This window comes from Cyanistes caeruleus, chromosome 3, assembly GCF_971803275.1.
Source record: "Cyanistes caeruleus chromosome 3, bCyaCae1.hap1.1, whole genome shotgun sequence".
NCBI classification, from domain to species: Eukaryota; Metazoa; Chordata; class Aves; order Passeriformes; family Paridae; genus Cyanistes; species Cyanistes caeruleus.
In genome coordinates this window covers 10,815,909-10,831,514 of record NC_141703.1, presented here as the reverse complement: position 1 = coordinate 10,831,514, position 15,606 = coordinate 10,815,909, and the positions used below count along the sequence as shown (strand labels likewise).

Genomic DNA, 15,606 nt, shown 5'->3' with positions numbered 1-15,606 from the left:
GACAAAACAGTTCATGGTTTTTAACTCAATTTCATATTTAAGAAAAAGCTTAGCAAATTAAACTTGCCTCAACAGCGACAACCAAACAACCCTACCAAATTCTCTCTTGTATAAAAATGCATTTAAAAAGGTAAAAGCAACATACCAGGCTGTCACCAATTCAGTGATGTGGTTAGCTGAAGTGTCTTTGATGCATAACAACATCTCGAAAGTTGACCCATACAGCAAACTGAACAAACTTCAAGTATTTCTTTCATCATAGCAATCTCCACAAAGTTTTAAATTCACAGGAATATTATATATCACAAGGACATCTGTAAGATGTCAAAGCATTCCAGTGAATTTCAGTATGGTTTTGGTTTATTTTAAAACAGAGTTTATTACTCTGTTACATACTCCAATGTTGTTTTAGTTTATATTAGCAGTAAAACAGTTGATGAAGAGTTGATATTTTGTAAATTCTAGTTTTATTTGCCATATGTATATTTAAAACATAGAGGTCCTCTAGTATGCCATTAGATCATCTCCTCCTTTAATAGCATCTTAGAACAATCTCTAAACTACAAATATTTTACTAATACAAAATCTGTTTAGAAATATCATCTCTAATTGTCTTAGCAACTAATTTTTGGGTTTTGGAAAGCTGGAAAATTTATTAGTAGGAAATTGTTATTCTGTATAATAGTTTTAAAAGTCCCAGAGTCCAGCACAGAACTTGAAAGGAGACTTAAGAAAATAGAACATCTTAACCCAGATTGATTATAGCCCTTGGTGGGAACTGCCATCTTCAAACTAAACTGAAAAATGTATATGCATTTTGAAGCAGTCTAAGAACATATTATAAATAACTATTGTATGATTCTATCACAGAATTTGTAACAGTAATTATTTTAGTTATAATATGAAGAAAACATTAACACTTCCACCTCCTACACTGCAGGCAAATAGTTTCCTATTCAATTACGAACCAATGGATGTTGTCATCTTCTAATTGTATACAAACAAATTGATAACACCATATCAAATCACAGTTCATAGTGAACATTCTGCATATGAAATACTTTAGCATTTTTGTGGTTTTTAAAACTAAGAATAGTAAGGACAGTAGCTATAGTAAAAAGTCTATCAATAAAGAAAGAGAATGAAAAAGTATCTCAGAAGCTTCTATCTGTGTAATGGCATTTTACGTTACAGACTGGACAGCATGAGCTCTGCTAACGTAATTTGGAGCATAGCATAATTTTATGTTAGCAAAAATTAACAAGAGAATAGGCATCCCATTGCAATCTGACCTCTATTTGCTTTAACAAGAATCTGGCACTGCTATTGATATCAAGCTGATTGGAAATTCTTGTTATTCAATGCATCTTCCAGGTAATTATTTCTTGCATAGATTCTATTGATCTATTTAAATCTGATCTCCAGTTCACATCTCCATTGCTAGGAGGGGATGAATGGGGACTATTGGCTTTCCTTTTGGTGTCATACACTAATTTCCCTCTATGTGACCCCTAATAGCTCCATACAAAAATGCTTTTTTTTTTTTTTGGGAAGGATAGACAATTATTAATTACCCAAGCATTTTAAATAATTTTGAGCTGAGAACATAAATTAGAAATTCAACAACTCTGCTGTCAGAATACCCATAACAGGCAGCTGTCAACAGTTTCCTCATAAAAGCACTGTAAGAGTTCACTTTGCTGAAATACCTCTTTGCAGCACAGCAGTAGCTGAACAGTACCAAAGTGAACTACAGAAGAATATATAAGACTTTAAAATTATTATTATTTTATTATTATTAAAATGAACTGCCTACCCTGTTTCAGTGTCCTGAAATTGAAATTTCTGATTTAGTATGATTGTAATAATATGGAATTTTAATCTTTGCAAATCTATTTACTTTTTTCCTATGGCTGGATAGGAACACACAACTAGAACTCAGATAATTATTTGGATGGATTGCCTTACTTGTCTCACTTTGAGGAAAGATGGCTAGAGACAAAAGGATTGTCCCCAGTCCCTGTGCACAGAGAGTAATTTTGGAGTAGATGATGAGCAGATCAGTGATCAGTTCATTTCTGATTTGTGAATAACTGCAAACTCTATTTGTTTTACAATAAATAAATTTCAGGCTGACACTTTCCAGTGAACATTTGTCAGTGACATGCAATTGGCTTCAACTGTCAATTAAGCTGAAGAAAGTCTGAAATAAACAGCATGTAATTCAACTAGAAATTGTATTAAAATTGCAAATAGGCTCTGAGAAAAGAGTTTAAAAGGATACTTGTAGCTTTATGATTATCCTTCTTACATTAAATACAAGAAGTCCATAATCTATACACAAAGTCCATGGAACTGCTTTACTCATAACTGTGAAAGTGAATCTACAAGAACAACCAGCAGTTCCTAAGTAGCAAGACTAAGGCTATCATGAAAATTTGTTGCAGAAAAATACAAGACTTATGTCACTAAATTCTATATGTTCTGCTTTGTACAGTTATCAATCATTATATTGAGTCAAGGTGCCTTCTTTTTGCGACAGTGGAGGAGAACCAATTATCCTATAGCAGACTGGAGTTAATTGAAAAAAGTCTACATGATTCTACCTGAATAACCCTTTATTTGGAAGTGTTCTAGAGATATGCACTTCTATTTTGAACTAAAGAAACCACAGACACTACTGCCTGCTCTTCATTATCTTTGTTGTTGAATTTTTTTTGGTTTTGGATTTGGTTTTGTTTGTTTGGTATGGTCTGTTTTCTTTTATGAAGGTTGCAAAGAAAAAATCAGAATGTAGTTATACTCATGGAGTCTAGAGGCTCTGCTGTTCCCTTACAGTGCTGTGTATGACAGAAAACTGAAGCAGTTATATTGCTGCTAGTTAAAATATCACTGGCAGAAAAAAGTGCTTTACATTGTGCTCTCCTGAGTATGTTTGAGAGTAGCTGAACTACCTTTAGCTAAAGATAAACCACACCATTAAAACTGGCTTCTCAGTCACAAAACTCTGTGTACAACTTCTCAAAACAGTAACTTTTAATTTAAGAAACCTATTTTTCCTGAGTTGTAAAGTATAAAAACCTGAAACTTCCTATGGGTACTAATTTCTATTAGTATTTCTCAGCAGATGTCTACAGAGAGACAACAAAACAGAGAGGAGGTATCAGCATGACACGTAATGATTGTTGCATGCTGTTAGCATAAGCATTATCATGGTGTTGGATGGCAAAGGAGAATCTTTGGGGAAGAAAGAGAGACAAATTGGTTGTACCATCAATTCCTGGAATGGGTCTTTGAATAAGATATCAAGTGGATGAGGTAGGCATGGTTGCATATCAATTGCATTGCAGCAAAAGCTAAATATAAAATCTGAGAGGTGGTCTCATGAGACCCTAAGTGTTCCAGGCATGCTGATGAAAATATTTTGTTAGTGATTGCAGGGAGAAAGCATCATTACATTTGCCGCAGAGGGGAGTAGAAATCATATGCCATGTCTAAAATATGATCTGAGCTACAATCAAACTGATCAGGCAATGGATATTAAGGGACAAATAATAGATTCATTTGGTCTTGAACTGAGTTTAAGACAGTTTAATGATGGTTTGGATCTTACTGGACAGAAAGAATGTGTGTTATTAAGAAAGTTACATTTCAGTCTGAAGATAAGACCACTTATATGAGAGAAGAAAGAAGGAAGAATAACAGAAGACAGCAGAGAAATCTGAATCCTTTCATTATAGATAGCCTCTAGTCTAGGTTGCATCCTTTGGAGCAGATGGGTGAAACTATCTCTTGTCCTCACAATCAGAGATGAACACCAATTTGCACATTAATGCAGAGGAAGCATATGTAATAATAATGATAATGATAATGATAATGATAATGATAATGATAATGATAATGATATAATAATAATAATAATAATAATAATAATAATAATAATAATAATAGTACAACACTGATACTGACCAAGGATCCACTATTTAGTGTGAGTTCAAAGTTATGCCATGACCTTAGCATCTCCAGCAGCTATAACTAAAGAGAACAATGACAAATGGCACCCAGTTGAACACATTCCCCAGGAAGTTATTCATCAGGTTAGGTTTGGGAAAGCTACTGTGATCCATATTAAGAGGAGGATTTGCAAGAAATACAATCATATATGAGCAATGTTTTGAAGATGCTTGGAGAGCAAAGATGAGACATAGATAATGTATCGATTGGATAATGTTTGGCTGATAATACAGTTTACATAGAAAAAAACCCTTAGTTTTTACTAAAAACTTTTGCCTGAAGGCTACATAATTTCAACAAATTTAGCTTTTAACTGAGACATTTGCAAAGGAGAAGTATTTAACCCTATGTGAATCAATTATCAAGTCATTAATTATGTTATCTAGAATGTATTTATTTTTTAAACCATAATAGGACTCAGAACTATAATTATGTAGTCAACACTCTCGGTCATAGCTTTAGAATTAAGCAACTTGCTTTGTTTTCCAGTAACATCAGAGATTCAGTGTTTCTGTTCAGGATATCCTCTTCAAAATTAAAAAAAACAAAAAGAAACCATGGTTGTAACAGCACTTTCTGAGAATTTATAAATAGATTTTTTCTGTTCATTTATGAACTTAAATGAAGATAAACAAATTTTGCAGCTAGCTGTTCATCAGCTACTAACTATTTCATTTGTTCTTGTACAGCATCTGCACAGGACTCTCATTAAACTTTCTGTGTGATTAAAACTCAAGGACTTCCATTTTAATAAACTGCATTTGATTTTTTGAGGCTTTTTTTTTTTCTTGCCATTAGTCATTCTATTTCCTCTTTCTTAGATCCTAATATTCATCTAGAGAAAATAACAGTTAGCTCAGGTCTCTTTCAAAATGACTGATGATTCCCATTTATGTGACTGGAACAGAGGCACTTTGTTCTTATCAAAATGGCAACTGCCTCTATTGTGCTCTGGCTGAAGGAATCCTGTATTATTTATCAAGTCTGTCCATGGCAGTCCTGCTGCAAGAGGACAAGTCTGCCCAAGTTTCTTAATAAGCAATGGTTTTATGAAACAACCCTTAAAAGCAGATAGGCATCAAGTTATAAAAAATAATGACAAGTTTTCCAGGATTGCTGCTTTTTTGTTAGAACTACCTTTAGTTATGAAGCCTATTTATCAAAAAAACCACAGAGAGCAAATACCACCATCATGAAAAATCATATATTTTAAATTATTTAAATCCTACTCCACAATTATAGAAACAATTTTGTATTCACCATATTTAAGAAAATATAATAAAGAAAAATATTAATTCAATAGACTTTTACCATATAGTCTCCTATCTATTTTATTTTGCTTTCTTTAGTTACCAGTTTTGCCTCTCCTGAGTTTACAGTGAGTGTGCTGAGGATTTTCTACATTTCTATAGTTCTTTTACCCATGTCAGCAACATACATTCTCAATAAGGATCCCATTGCATTTTAACTTCTGAAATTATAAAACTCTTTATATGCACCTTTTAATATGAATCACCATGGCACAAGATTTCTCACTCTAAAAGTTAATTACTGATATGGGGATTCATACCACTGAACTATTTTATACTCAGAAATACCGATATATGACACGTACCTTGACTTTTTCCAAGTGATCCTGCAGGGAGTCAATCAGCAGATCCCCCACTGGCTGCCAGGATCCCTTGAATGCCTCAGCCTGGCGCAGCTTCAGGTCCAGTTCATCCATCGCCTCTTGAAGGCCCTGCAGTCTTTCAAGAGCATCGTCGATCTTCTTTTGCCAGTCAGCAGACTGTGCATTCAGCTTATCCCACTCAGTTCTGACCTCATCTGCTTGCCTTTGCAGAAGTTTACTGACATTGTGCGCTCTTTCCTCAGGTGACAGATCTAAATGTGAAAATGAAGAGGCTTTTAAGACATCTTCTGTCTTAGAACTAAAACAGTTGCCATCTGGATAAGTTCAAATCTCAGTAAGAAACTCTTCATAACCAAAGGCACCTGTGAAATTGTTTTATTAATGTATCCTTGTTTCAAAATCTCTTGAAAAACTTAAATCTTGCCACCATAAAAATCAGCAAAATATGCATTTAGGTACATAAAGGCATTTTGAAACATGCAAGGTGTAGCTAGAAATTTATCAGCTGATTCAGCACAATATTTCTGCACATAGATAAATATTAATCACGGTGAAGCTTTTGCTGCAATTAGGTGGATTTGGGATCTCCTGTAGTACTGAGACTACACGGTGAATTTTAGCTTAAATTGCAGCTTTGAGCCCTCAAATGAGGTTATAATTATAGACAGGTCCTGAAGGTTTAAAGGCAGTTTCAAAATCTGCTTATAAATATGCATGTCTATTTAGTACCACAGTGTTCAGAAGGATTGCTAAGGCTTGCTTTCATCTGTATTTTTAGCTTACTTTCTGAATACTGGCATTCAGCTCGAAGTGTAAAAGGAATGCTTTCAGAGCGGCTGGCAGGATTTATTTAATCATCACTGATCATCACTGATCTTTCCAGCAATGTGTTATTACCCTGTTCTTGCTTCAATTACCTCTGGGCTCCGGGCAGACCTTCTCCACTGCCTCCACAGGCTGCTCGGCCAGGAAGATTCGCACCGTCTCAAGGGCACTCCTGATAACAGGTTCTTTTGTTTTTAGCTCCCTCTTGAAAGTCTAAGAAAAAAAATTACTGTAAGTGGATCTATAAGGAAATACCAAGTCAGAATACCAATGTTAGAACAGAATTTCCAGCAGCAGCTTCCACGTGTGTATGACAAGAAGCAATAAAATACACACACACACATACAAATTAAAATAATCAGCTTTTGATTAACCTGAAATCACATTGTATTCAAAAGAGCAAATGTGCTGTCAGCATACTGCCTTTTTCTTTCTTCAGCAGCAGCTCCTTTTACTCTTTTACTCTCTTTTACACTCTGCTTTTAAATGACCATGAGTAAGTTACTCAAGGTTAGTATTTAAAGCTTTGGTAGGTCACTGAAAGTATACATATCTCAGTATTTATTTATTCCTTTCTCTATTTTTGTTAATGAGACTATAATAGTCTATTAATCTGATTCTAAATGTGCACCACACAAATGCAGATAAAACCCAGCTTGCGGATTGCATCTTGCATTTGTTCTTCTGCATCTTACAGTGAATTTCTCTAAATGGTCCTTTCCACCCTTTTATTTCAACAGTTTCTTCTATATTTATGAAACATTGTTGAATGCATACTGTTTCAAGAAGCATTGAGGTAAAATATGCAGGTAATTAAATAGTACAGTGCAATACAAAACACGATACTGCAAGATGGAGAGCCATATGCCATGGGTAGAAAACATATTTTACTGCAGGGATTAGAAAATTCTGTTTACAACACCAGCATTATATAAGCTTGTAACATAATAAATTCACCAATTTAGTTAATTATTAAACAAAATTTGTATTTTTATATGAAGTAATGAAGGATTATAAATTCAATATTACAAAGTTCATTACATGTTTAATTATATTTGATATGTGACTCTCTGTATAGGAAATACCTACCAGAACTAATAGTGGGAACATATACAGTTTCTAATATGAGCACTCACAGTTAAAACATTCTTAACACATTTCAGAAAAGAAAACTTAAGGAAATAACTACATTATTCTATTATAAATATTTAGATACACTTTTTATTAAATGGTTAAGAACTGACCAAAAGGTTTGTAGCTGTTCTTGGGAGTCTGCTTTCTTGAAGGAAATAACAAAGCAAAAAAAATCTTTATTTTGTGTCAAGGACAATAATGGGACTGGAATCTTTTCACAGAGTCTATCTGCTGTCATAAGAGAATCTGTCATTTGATTAATACCAGAGATAAATGTTTTAAACAATCATGTTGACCTTTAAAAACAATACAAATTTTCACAAATAAAGAAGTGTACTGTATATTGACAAGTGAACTACCACTGGACATTTTTTTACATAAAAATTGAGTGGAGTTACTACAGGGCTGAATGAAAGATGTTGAACTTAGACTTAAGGTTTATAATTCTTATAATTCATATTTGACTCTTGCATGAAGTGTGATGGGAAGAGGAAATATAATAAGACTTTTTCATGCCTCCAAATGAGGAAAATCTATTCCTTTAATTTGCCTTTGTGTTCATCTCACATCATTCCGTCCCACTAGAGTGGTGTGGCAGGTCTGCAGGTCAAGTAAGCCAGCAGGAAGCATAACTTAAAATCCAGCACAGTAATTTCCATGGGCTAGCTTTCCTCTAGTACTAAAAATAACATCAACAGTCAAACTCACTAAACCAGGGCTTTTTAAACATTAAATGGTATAACAACTTAAAGATATAATATGCTTTAGAAATGTTTCCAGAAATGTTTTATTTCTCTTATTTGCACCAAACCAGTCTAAGAAAGGAAGTACTTGCACAAAGGTCTGTTCTGCAAACACACAACAGCAGGGAGGAGTCATCAATACTCCAGGGGAACGCAGAAATATACTGATGAGGAGAATAGCTAAAAGCCAGAAACACCTCTGAACTGCACATTTGAGAACGAGCAGTCCTGCTGTAAGGAGTGCTGCTGCTGTAGCCAGGTCACCCCTGGCTATGTACATGTGCACACCAGAAGGACAAAAAATACCTTCTTTCAGCTTGTACTTGCAGAAAACTACAGCAATCAAATACATCGAGTGGCATTATCTTTCCAGGAGTTTGAAGTCACAATCCTCTTGTATCTCTTGTGCAACAGAAGGAGAACATATGTGCAATGAACCTCATAAAGCCTGTGGGCAGGAATCATTGTATCTTCCTCAAAACAACAGAGAAATGCTAATAGAAACTTCTGACTTTGCACATTTTGTATTTTGTCACAAACAGAAAAAAGTGTCTCTCTTTATTAATAAAGGAAAACCGAGCCAATCTATTAAACTTCTTTTCCCCCAACTTTTCCACTCTGAATGTTGGAGCTGGTGGAGGCAATTACAGTCTGTAAATCCTGGTTTATAGAATAATACACAGTAAGATGTTGAGATCTATTTACAGTTTTCATCTCATTCCCTAGTTTTGATCTGCAGATTTCTACCCAGTTAAAATATGTTTCAATTAAAGAAATTTGAAAAGGAAAGGATTAAAAAAACATGAGGCTGAAGCAGTAGCACAGAATAGCATTAAAAATAATGAATGCTCATTTCATACTAACCCATTCAAAAGAAAAAATTCTTACTGTAAGAACATAAAGCTGCTTTTTGGATTAAAGTTTTGTTGTGAGATATGTATAAACTACCAGTAAAAATCCTAAGTAGCAATAAAGGACATTTTCTTCTTTTTTGAGGAAAAAAAAGAGGAATTTATCTATCTAGAGCCCTGACAAATGCATCTTTATAATAACTAGACTATCACTGAAAGCAGAATAAGCCTAAATGAATGTCTAATGTACAAGTAATGATTGCAGGCTGATTTCATTGAATTCCTTAACTTCTTCCACACTTCATGGTGACTGTAGAGGAAATCGAATACCCTTAATGCATGACCTGACAAAAAAGTAAGTAAACTACTTTATTTAAGCATGTCTATTTGTCATCAACCCTACAGCAGTAACAGCATTCTGTCCACCATTTTAATAATGCATATATTGACAGCTTAGCTCAGACCTCTACTACCACTTCATGAGTGTCCTTAAATCTCTTTAAATGAAGAAACAATGATTGTTTAAATTGAAAAATTAAAATATTATAAGAAAAGAGTAGCATTAGTAAAACTAACATTAATCTCTGAAATTTTTGCTTTCAACATATTTTAAAGAGAAAGTACAATTAGGTTAATTCAACATGTTTGCCAAACAGAATACTTTTCAAAATATGAGATTTGTTAGAATTGTTAAAAGGAGGTATCAACTCCTATGGCCCGTAATGGGTCTGTGTGTTGAAGCAGGAACTGTACTCCTCCTTAGGCAGTGATGTTACAGATTCCATGTTTCCATGGAATTGTTAATAAGTGCCTTCTATGATCATAAGTGCTATTTATGTTGTAAATAAAATTACTACACAGCAAATGAGGCAACTCTTAAAAGAATCGAAGACATAGCAGGTTATCTGCATGATGCTGAAGTTGCTTAAATTAGATTAACAGTAACATGCACACAGTTAATTCTATTTCACTAAAGCAATATCACGCTACTTAGTAAAACAAATAAAAATGTAAGATAATTAAATAATGTTTTTAAGAACGGAAGTATTTTTTATCATTGACTAATGCCACCACCACCACTTCTCCCCACACATTCTAAGACTTAGGAATAGAGACAATTTCTTCAGATGCCAAAAATTAAAAAAAAAAATACCTACTCTATATATAAGTTCAAACAAATAGCAGTTATGTGGGTGTATTTGGGATACATTCCAAATTACCTTGTCTAAAAAGCACCTCACATTTATAATACAACAATGATTTTGACTGCACGGATACACCTGTTCTCAGTTGAGTTCAACCTGTCCTCTGGCATAGATTCAAGCATTTGAAATTTTAATCTGAATCCTACTCTTAAAATTTTTAAAGCAAATCCTGACAACTAGGAGCACTCAAGTGGTAAGAACTGACTTATTTTCATCTCTTTTATGAATCTCTGTGGTATTCCAGATGGTATTCTGAATGATAGAGAGGTTAAATATGTTTGTTCTTCTTTAAATTTTACCTCTAAGGGAAAAAAATAAAATCAGCTTGCAACACTTCTTTAGAAAAAGGACTCAGGCATAAATCATGTTGGCATTCATCGTACTATTTCTCAATTGAATCAGGTAAACTGCATATAATAGTGTTCCCCTGATGGGGTTTATTCACTTCTCAAGTGAAGAACTTACCTAGGTTCAGTTCTGGCATTACCAGACAAAAACAATCCTTCAGAAGGAAAAACATTTTACACATGAAGAAAGACCAAAACTGGAAGTTTTAGTCATCTAAAAGACCGGTCAGATCTGATAGATGCTTCTCTAGTTTACTGAGATTAATTTCCAGAGTGACATTCAAGAGAACAAAATGAACACTCAGCAGATCCTTTTTCTCACGATCAACACACAACTACTGTTTAGGTTCACATCCAACACCCTGAGAGATAAACTCTGCTCTTAAGCAAAGGCCCAAACCTCTCAAAGCAGCTTTCCAGTACCAGGCTCCAGTTTTAAGTTAGATAATTGTACTCTCGTGAAAACATTTGAAAGCATTTTTCTTAAGTTCATTCAGATATAGCCTTTGTATATCTGCTTCTTAAAAAGAAAGTTTTAGAGTAACAAAGTCCATGATGCCCAGGTGGGAAAAAAAAAACGCTCCAGTCATCCACCCACCCACCCACCCACCCATCCAACCAATCAACCAACCAACCAACCATCCAACCCAACCAACCAACCAACCAACCAACCATCCAACCCAACCAACCAACCAACCAACCATCAACACAACCAACCAACCAACCAACCAACCAACCAACCATCCAACCAACCAACCAATCAACCAACCAACCAACCATCCAACCCAACCAACCAACCAACCAACCAACCAACCATCCAACCATCCAACCCAACCAACCAACCATCCATCCAACCAACCAACCAACCAACCATCCAACCAACCAACCAACCAACCAACCAACCAACCAACCATCCAACCCAACCAACCAACCAACCAACCAACACCTTGCAAAAAGATTTTGTCAATGGCAACCTGAAGTCAGCTTCCATGTTGACTGTTTTTCCCTTCTCTGTCAGAGATATTTGAAGATCATACAGGGCAAATTAATTTCAAGTGTTCTGTTTTGTTCTTTTTTCCACAGGGAATCAGCATACCTATACTCATGCTTCTGAAGTGCTACAGAACCGGAAAAGGAAAAAGATATTTCTAAAAGGAACTAAAATATGCTAGCTTTGATACAAGACAGGATTATCAAAGCCCTGTGTTATGTACCTGCAAGGGGCAGAGAAGTTAAAAAAGAGAAGTGAGATCTATTTTATGAAGTAATTTTGTCCCTACTCATGGTATCTTACTTTTATGCAATGATTCTCATCCCTAAGAGTTCTAAATACTTCATTTGTTTGATGTGTGACAGAGAGATCACTTAGTTCATCACTGAAGACTTGCCACCTTTATGATGAATTCCTGGAAACCCTTAAACAGCTTATAGAGAGATATACAATATTAAAATATCAAAAAGAAGTAATTTCTTTAGATAAAAAAATATTTCTTCTGTCTAGGAGAAAATGATTTCAAATACTTAAATATTATTTAGATGGAAAAAGTTTTATTGTAACAATTCTATAGGAATCTCTAAGTCTTGTTTTGGCTCAAGAGTTGTCTTTGGAGAAAGAGTTTGAGTTAATGTCACACTGAGTTAAAGCAACATCTATATTGCTTCTTTCATTCTGGTATTCTGGATAGGCTTTAAAACTACTTTATAGAAGTTGCTACTTTATGGCTAAAACAGACCTCAGGCTTCTCTTAACTTTCATGGTTATATATAACATGTCTTAACTTTCTTAGGGGAAAGGTAAAAAAAGGAACGGTGCTGCCCCATAAAGTCATGGATGTTTTCATCTCACTGTCTCTGTGATAGTGCTTTAAGTCCCACATAAAATTTTGTGAGAAAGACACATCCTACACATCACCTCTCCAGAGGGAAGACCTAGGAAATGTGACGAAGATGCCCCTTGCAGAAAAGCATTTTATTATCTTAGAAAAATTTGCCACTGAGAGAGGTTTTTTTGTTCATGTTTCTCTTTTGTTTCTCAATCAGTTGGTGAAGATAGGTCCTTGACCAGTATTGAGACAACTTCCCACCATTTTGTTGCAGTAGATTAATGCCTGTGTGCCTATGGAAAAAAATGATGCCTGCCTGAATATGGTACATCCAGACTTTTCACAAACTCAGGGTCCTAAAGCAGCAAGATATATCATGTTCACTTTGCAAATTTGATCTCACTATCTGTTCTCAAATATTCTCAAATGTTCTCTTCCCCATGAGAAAGCAATATTTATATACAGCTACCTGTTGAACAGAAAAAACACTGATTCTATTTTGTTTTAAAGCACCATTTCACATTTCTTCATTAAGCAATGAAATTGGACATTTAGGAACTTCAGAAACAATAACTTTTGTGGCAAGTTTCACAAAGGAAGTTATATATATACAGCACTATACTTTGGGAGGATGATCATTGGATTTGGAATATTCTCTTCTCATGAAATCAAGCTGCCAGACTGATAATTTCAATTTTTCAATAAAAACTACATTTGTTTGAAAGAAATTTTTAGATAGTACCCTGAAGCATAATCAGACATCAAACAGGAAGTAAAAACCTCCTGTGATATCATTACTTTAATTAAAGACACACAAAGATGAAGGAAAAGAGAGCTTGAACCTATACAGAGGTACTGGAACAGTGGGTTTACATTCAGACCTGAATAGACCTCAATGGCATATGAAATTAAAGACTTAAAGACTGAAAGCAGACATTGGGTTAGCATCAGACTGGTGTGCATTGATCAAACACAGGAGACATACTTTAAGCATACCCTCACCCCAACAAACCAGTGTCAATCTTTGCATGAAGAATTATTCTAAAGTATTATTCATTTGGTGGGTTTAAAAAAAACAACAACAACAACCAAACAGCTTCCTGTACAAGTGTTCTATTTAGGTTCCCTTTTAATACCAACCTTAGTCTAGAATGGTCCCCCATATGATGTTCTGCTATGATCTCTCCATTAGAATTCCCTGATGGAATCAGTATGAACCACAGGCAGTTATCACAATATTTTCATGGTGAGGAGTTGTGCAATACAGCTGATACCAGCTACTCTTGTCACAAATGTTTCCAAAATCTAAACTAGGGTTTTAAAAAGTATACATGAAGTGGAATGCCTGATCTAGAAAAAAAAATCAGAGCTACTTATTTAATCCTCTAAAATTACTCAGTAATTGTTCTGGTTATGAAATCTGCCTGTGACAGATCTCTGAAGGTCATGGTCATTTAACACTTCCTTCTCCAAAAGGCTGATTTTTCTGTGCTTTGAAAGATTTTTCTCTGTTTGAAAGTTAAACTTGGAATTCTTTCCAACAAGGACTGTCATGCAGCACTAGTCTGCAAAGGAAAAAGCAAGGAACAAAGGATTAAAAAAAAATCGAACTTACCCGATGAATGTCATTCTGTTTCTGCACAGTGGGAAGATCTCCACCAATGGGTGCTTGCTGTTTTAATTCATCCTCCTTCAACTGCAGCCATGCCAAAAGCTCCTGAAGAGAGAGATGCAATCTCTTCCACTGGTCAGTACTGGCTTCCAAATGGGACCTGAAAGCATGTGTTAAATAGAAGATAGATTCAGGCACAGTATAAGTAAAAACCAAAATGTACAAGCTTATTTACTGAGAAAGGTCCTAGTGTTTCATTAAGTTAATGATTTTTGAATAGCTTCAGTAGCTTTGAATTAGATTCTGGCAACACATATTTATATTTGGTTTCACAGTCCTGGCTTTTCTTTCACATGTCCTGATTTTTGTTTTTGATTGGTTGGGAGGTTTTTTGGCATTTTAGTTTTCCTCTTTAGCAGTGAGTAAGGGCTGTACTGAAATGTTTGTCTCACAAGAAGTGCACAAATATTATTATTTGTGCAGGACTAGCACAAGAAATGCAGTCATCACTAAGGACTACTAGGACATTACTTACCTGAAATGCACAGGTTAGTTTTCCAACTCAGTGAAGAGCAAGCGTTTCTCTAAATCACTACACAAACCATTCAAATTACACAATATTCATTATCTTATTTTTTTAAAATAAGAGAACCAATACCATTCTTTTTAAAAAAAAGTCATGAGAAAATTGTTAAAGATGAAAGAAACTTCATGCACTATCTAGCCAAATGTCAGTGTCATTTAAACAGAGGTGTGAATGAAACTATTTGAAACACTGGGAAAATTAAAAGACAAAATATAATTTTTCTGAAAAAAGGATATTTTCTAAATATTTCCTCTGTATATGCATAAATGTGGTTCTTTGGGATCAAATATAGAGCTTCTAAATTTCAGCATCTGTTTTCTGTGGCTGGACTGATAAAATCTTCAATTTTCTCTGTACCATGGATAAACCCCACTAAAATTTTGTCTTTCTGTACCTATGGATATGCTATTTTTTAAATTTTTGCTTTGGGAAAAAATCCTAATTCACCTCTAAGTAACATAAGAAATCCTCTTAGTAAGTCAAACCAAAGAAGTATTACATAACAGTAAAGTGGAAAAAATGTGCTGGAAAATAAAGACAAATTTTCTTTTATTTCACACATTTCTGTTTAAGTTCTAGCTTCGTTCATATAACATTTATCTTGTTCTACAGTGATTTCACATAAAATCATTCTCTTCTGATGCCAAGAATTCTACTCCTATACCTTATAGATAATGTTCTATAAAGAAACGTGAAAAGTATGGACTCAGCATTTTTGCAAACCTTGTTGGTTTGGACACGGAAATGAGGAATTGCTGGAGGTAGGGACAGATGCATTTCTCTCAAATGCTCTATGAATCCTGTCTTCTTTCCAGCCTCTTACATCAGGTAAT

At 34.6% G+C, this 15,606-nt stretch overlaps 1 protein-coding gene across 26 annotated transcripts in view; it reads right to left on the bottom strand.

Annotated features, from left to right (window-relative positions):
* Positions 1-15,606, bottom strand: part of DMD (dystrophin) — a 1,136,032-nt gene that overhangs the window by 174,714 nt on the left and 945,712 nt on the right. For all 26 annotated transcript variants that reach the window (XM_086879790.1, XM_086879801.1, XM_086879781.1 and 23 more), the window contains 3 exons: positions 14,191-14,347; positions 6,565-6,685; positions 5,630-5,898 (listed from right to left, as the gene is read on the bottom strand). In XM_086879790.1, coding sequence (XP_086735916.1) covers positions 5,630-5,898; positions 6,565-6,685; positions 14,191-14,347 — 547 coding nt within the window. The remainder of the gene's footprint in view (positions 1-5,629; positions 5,899-6,564; positions 6,686-14,190; positions 14,348-15,606) is intronic.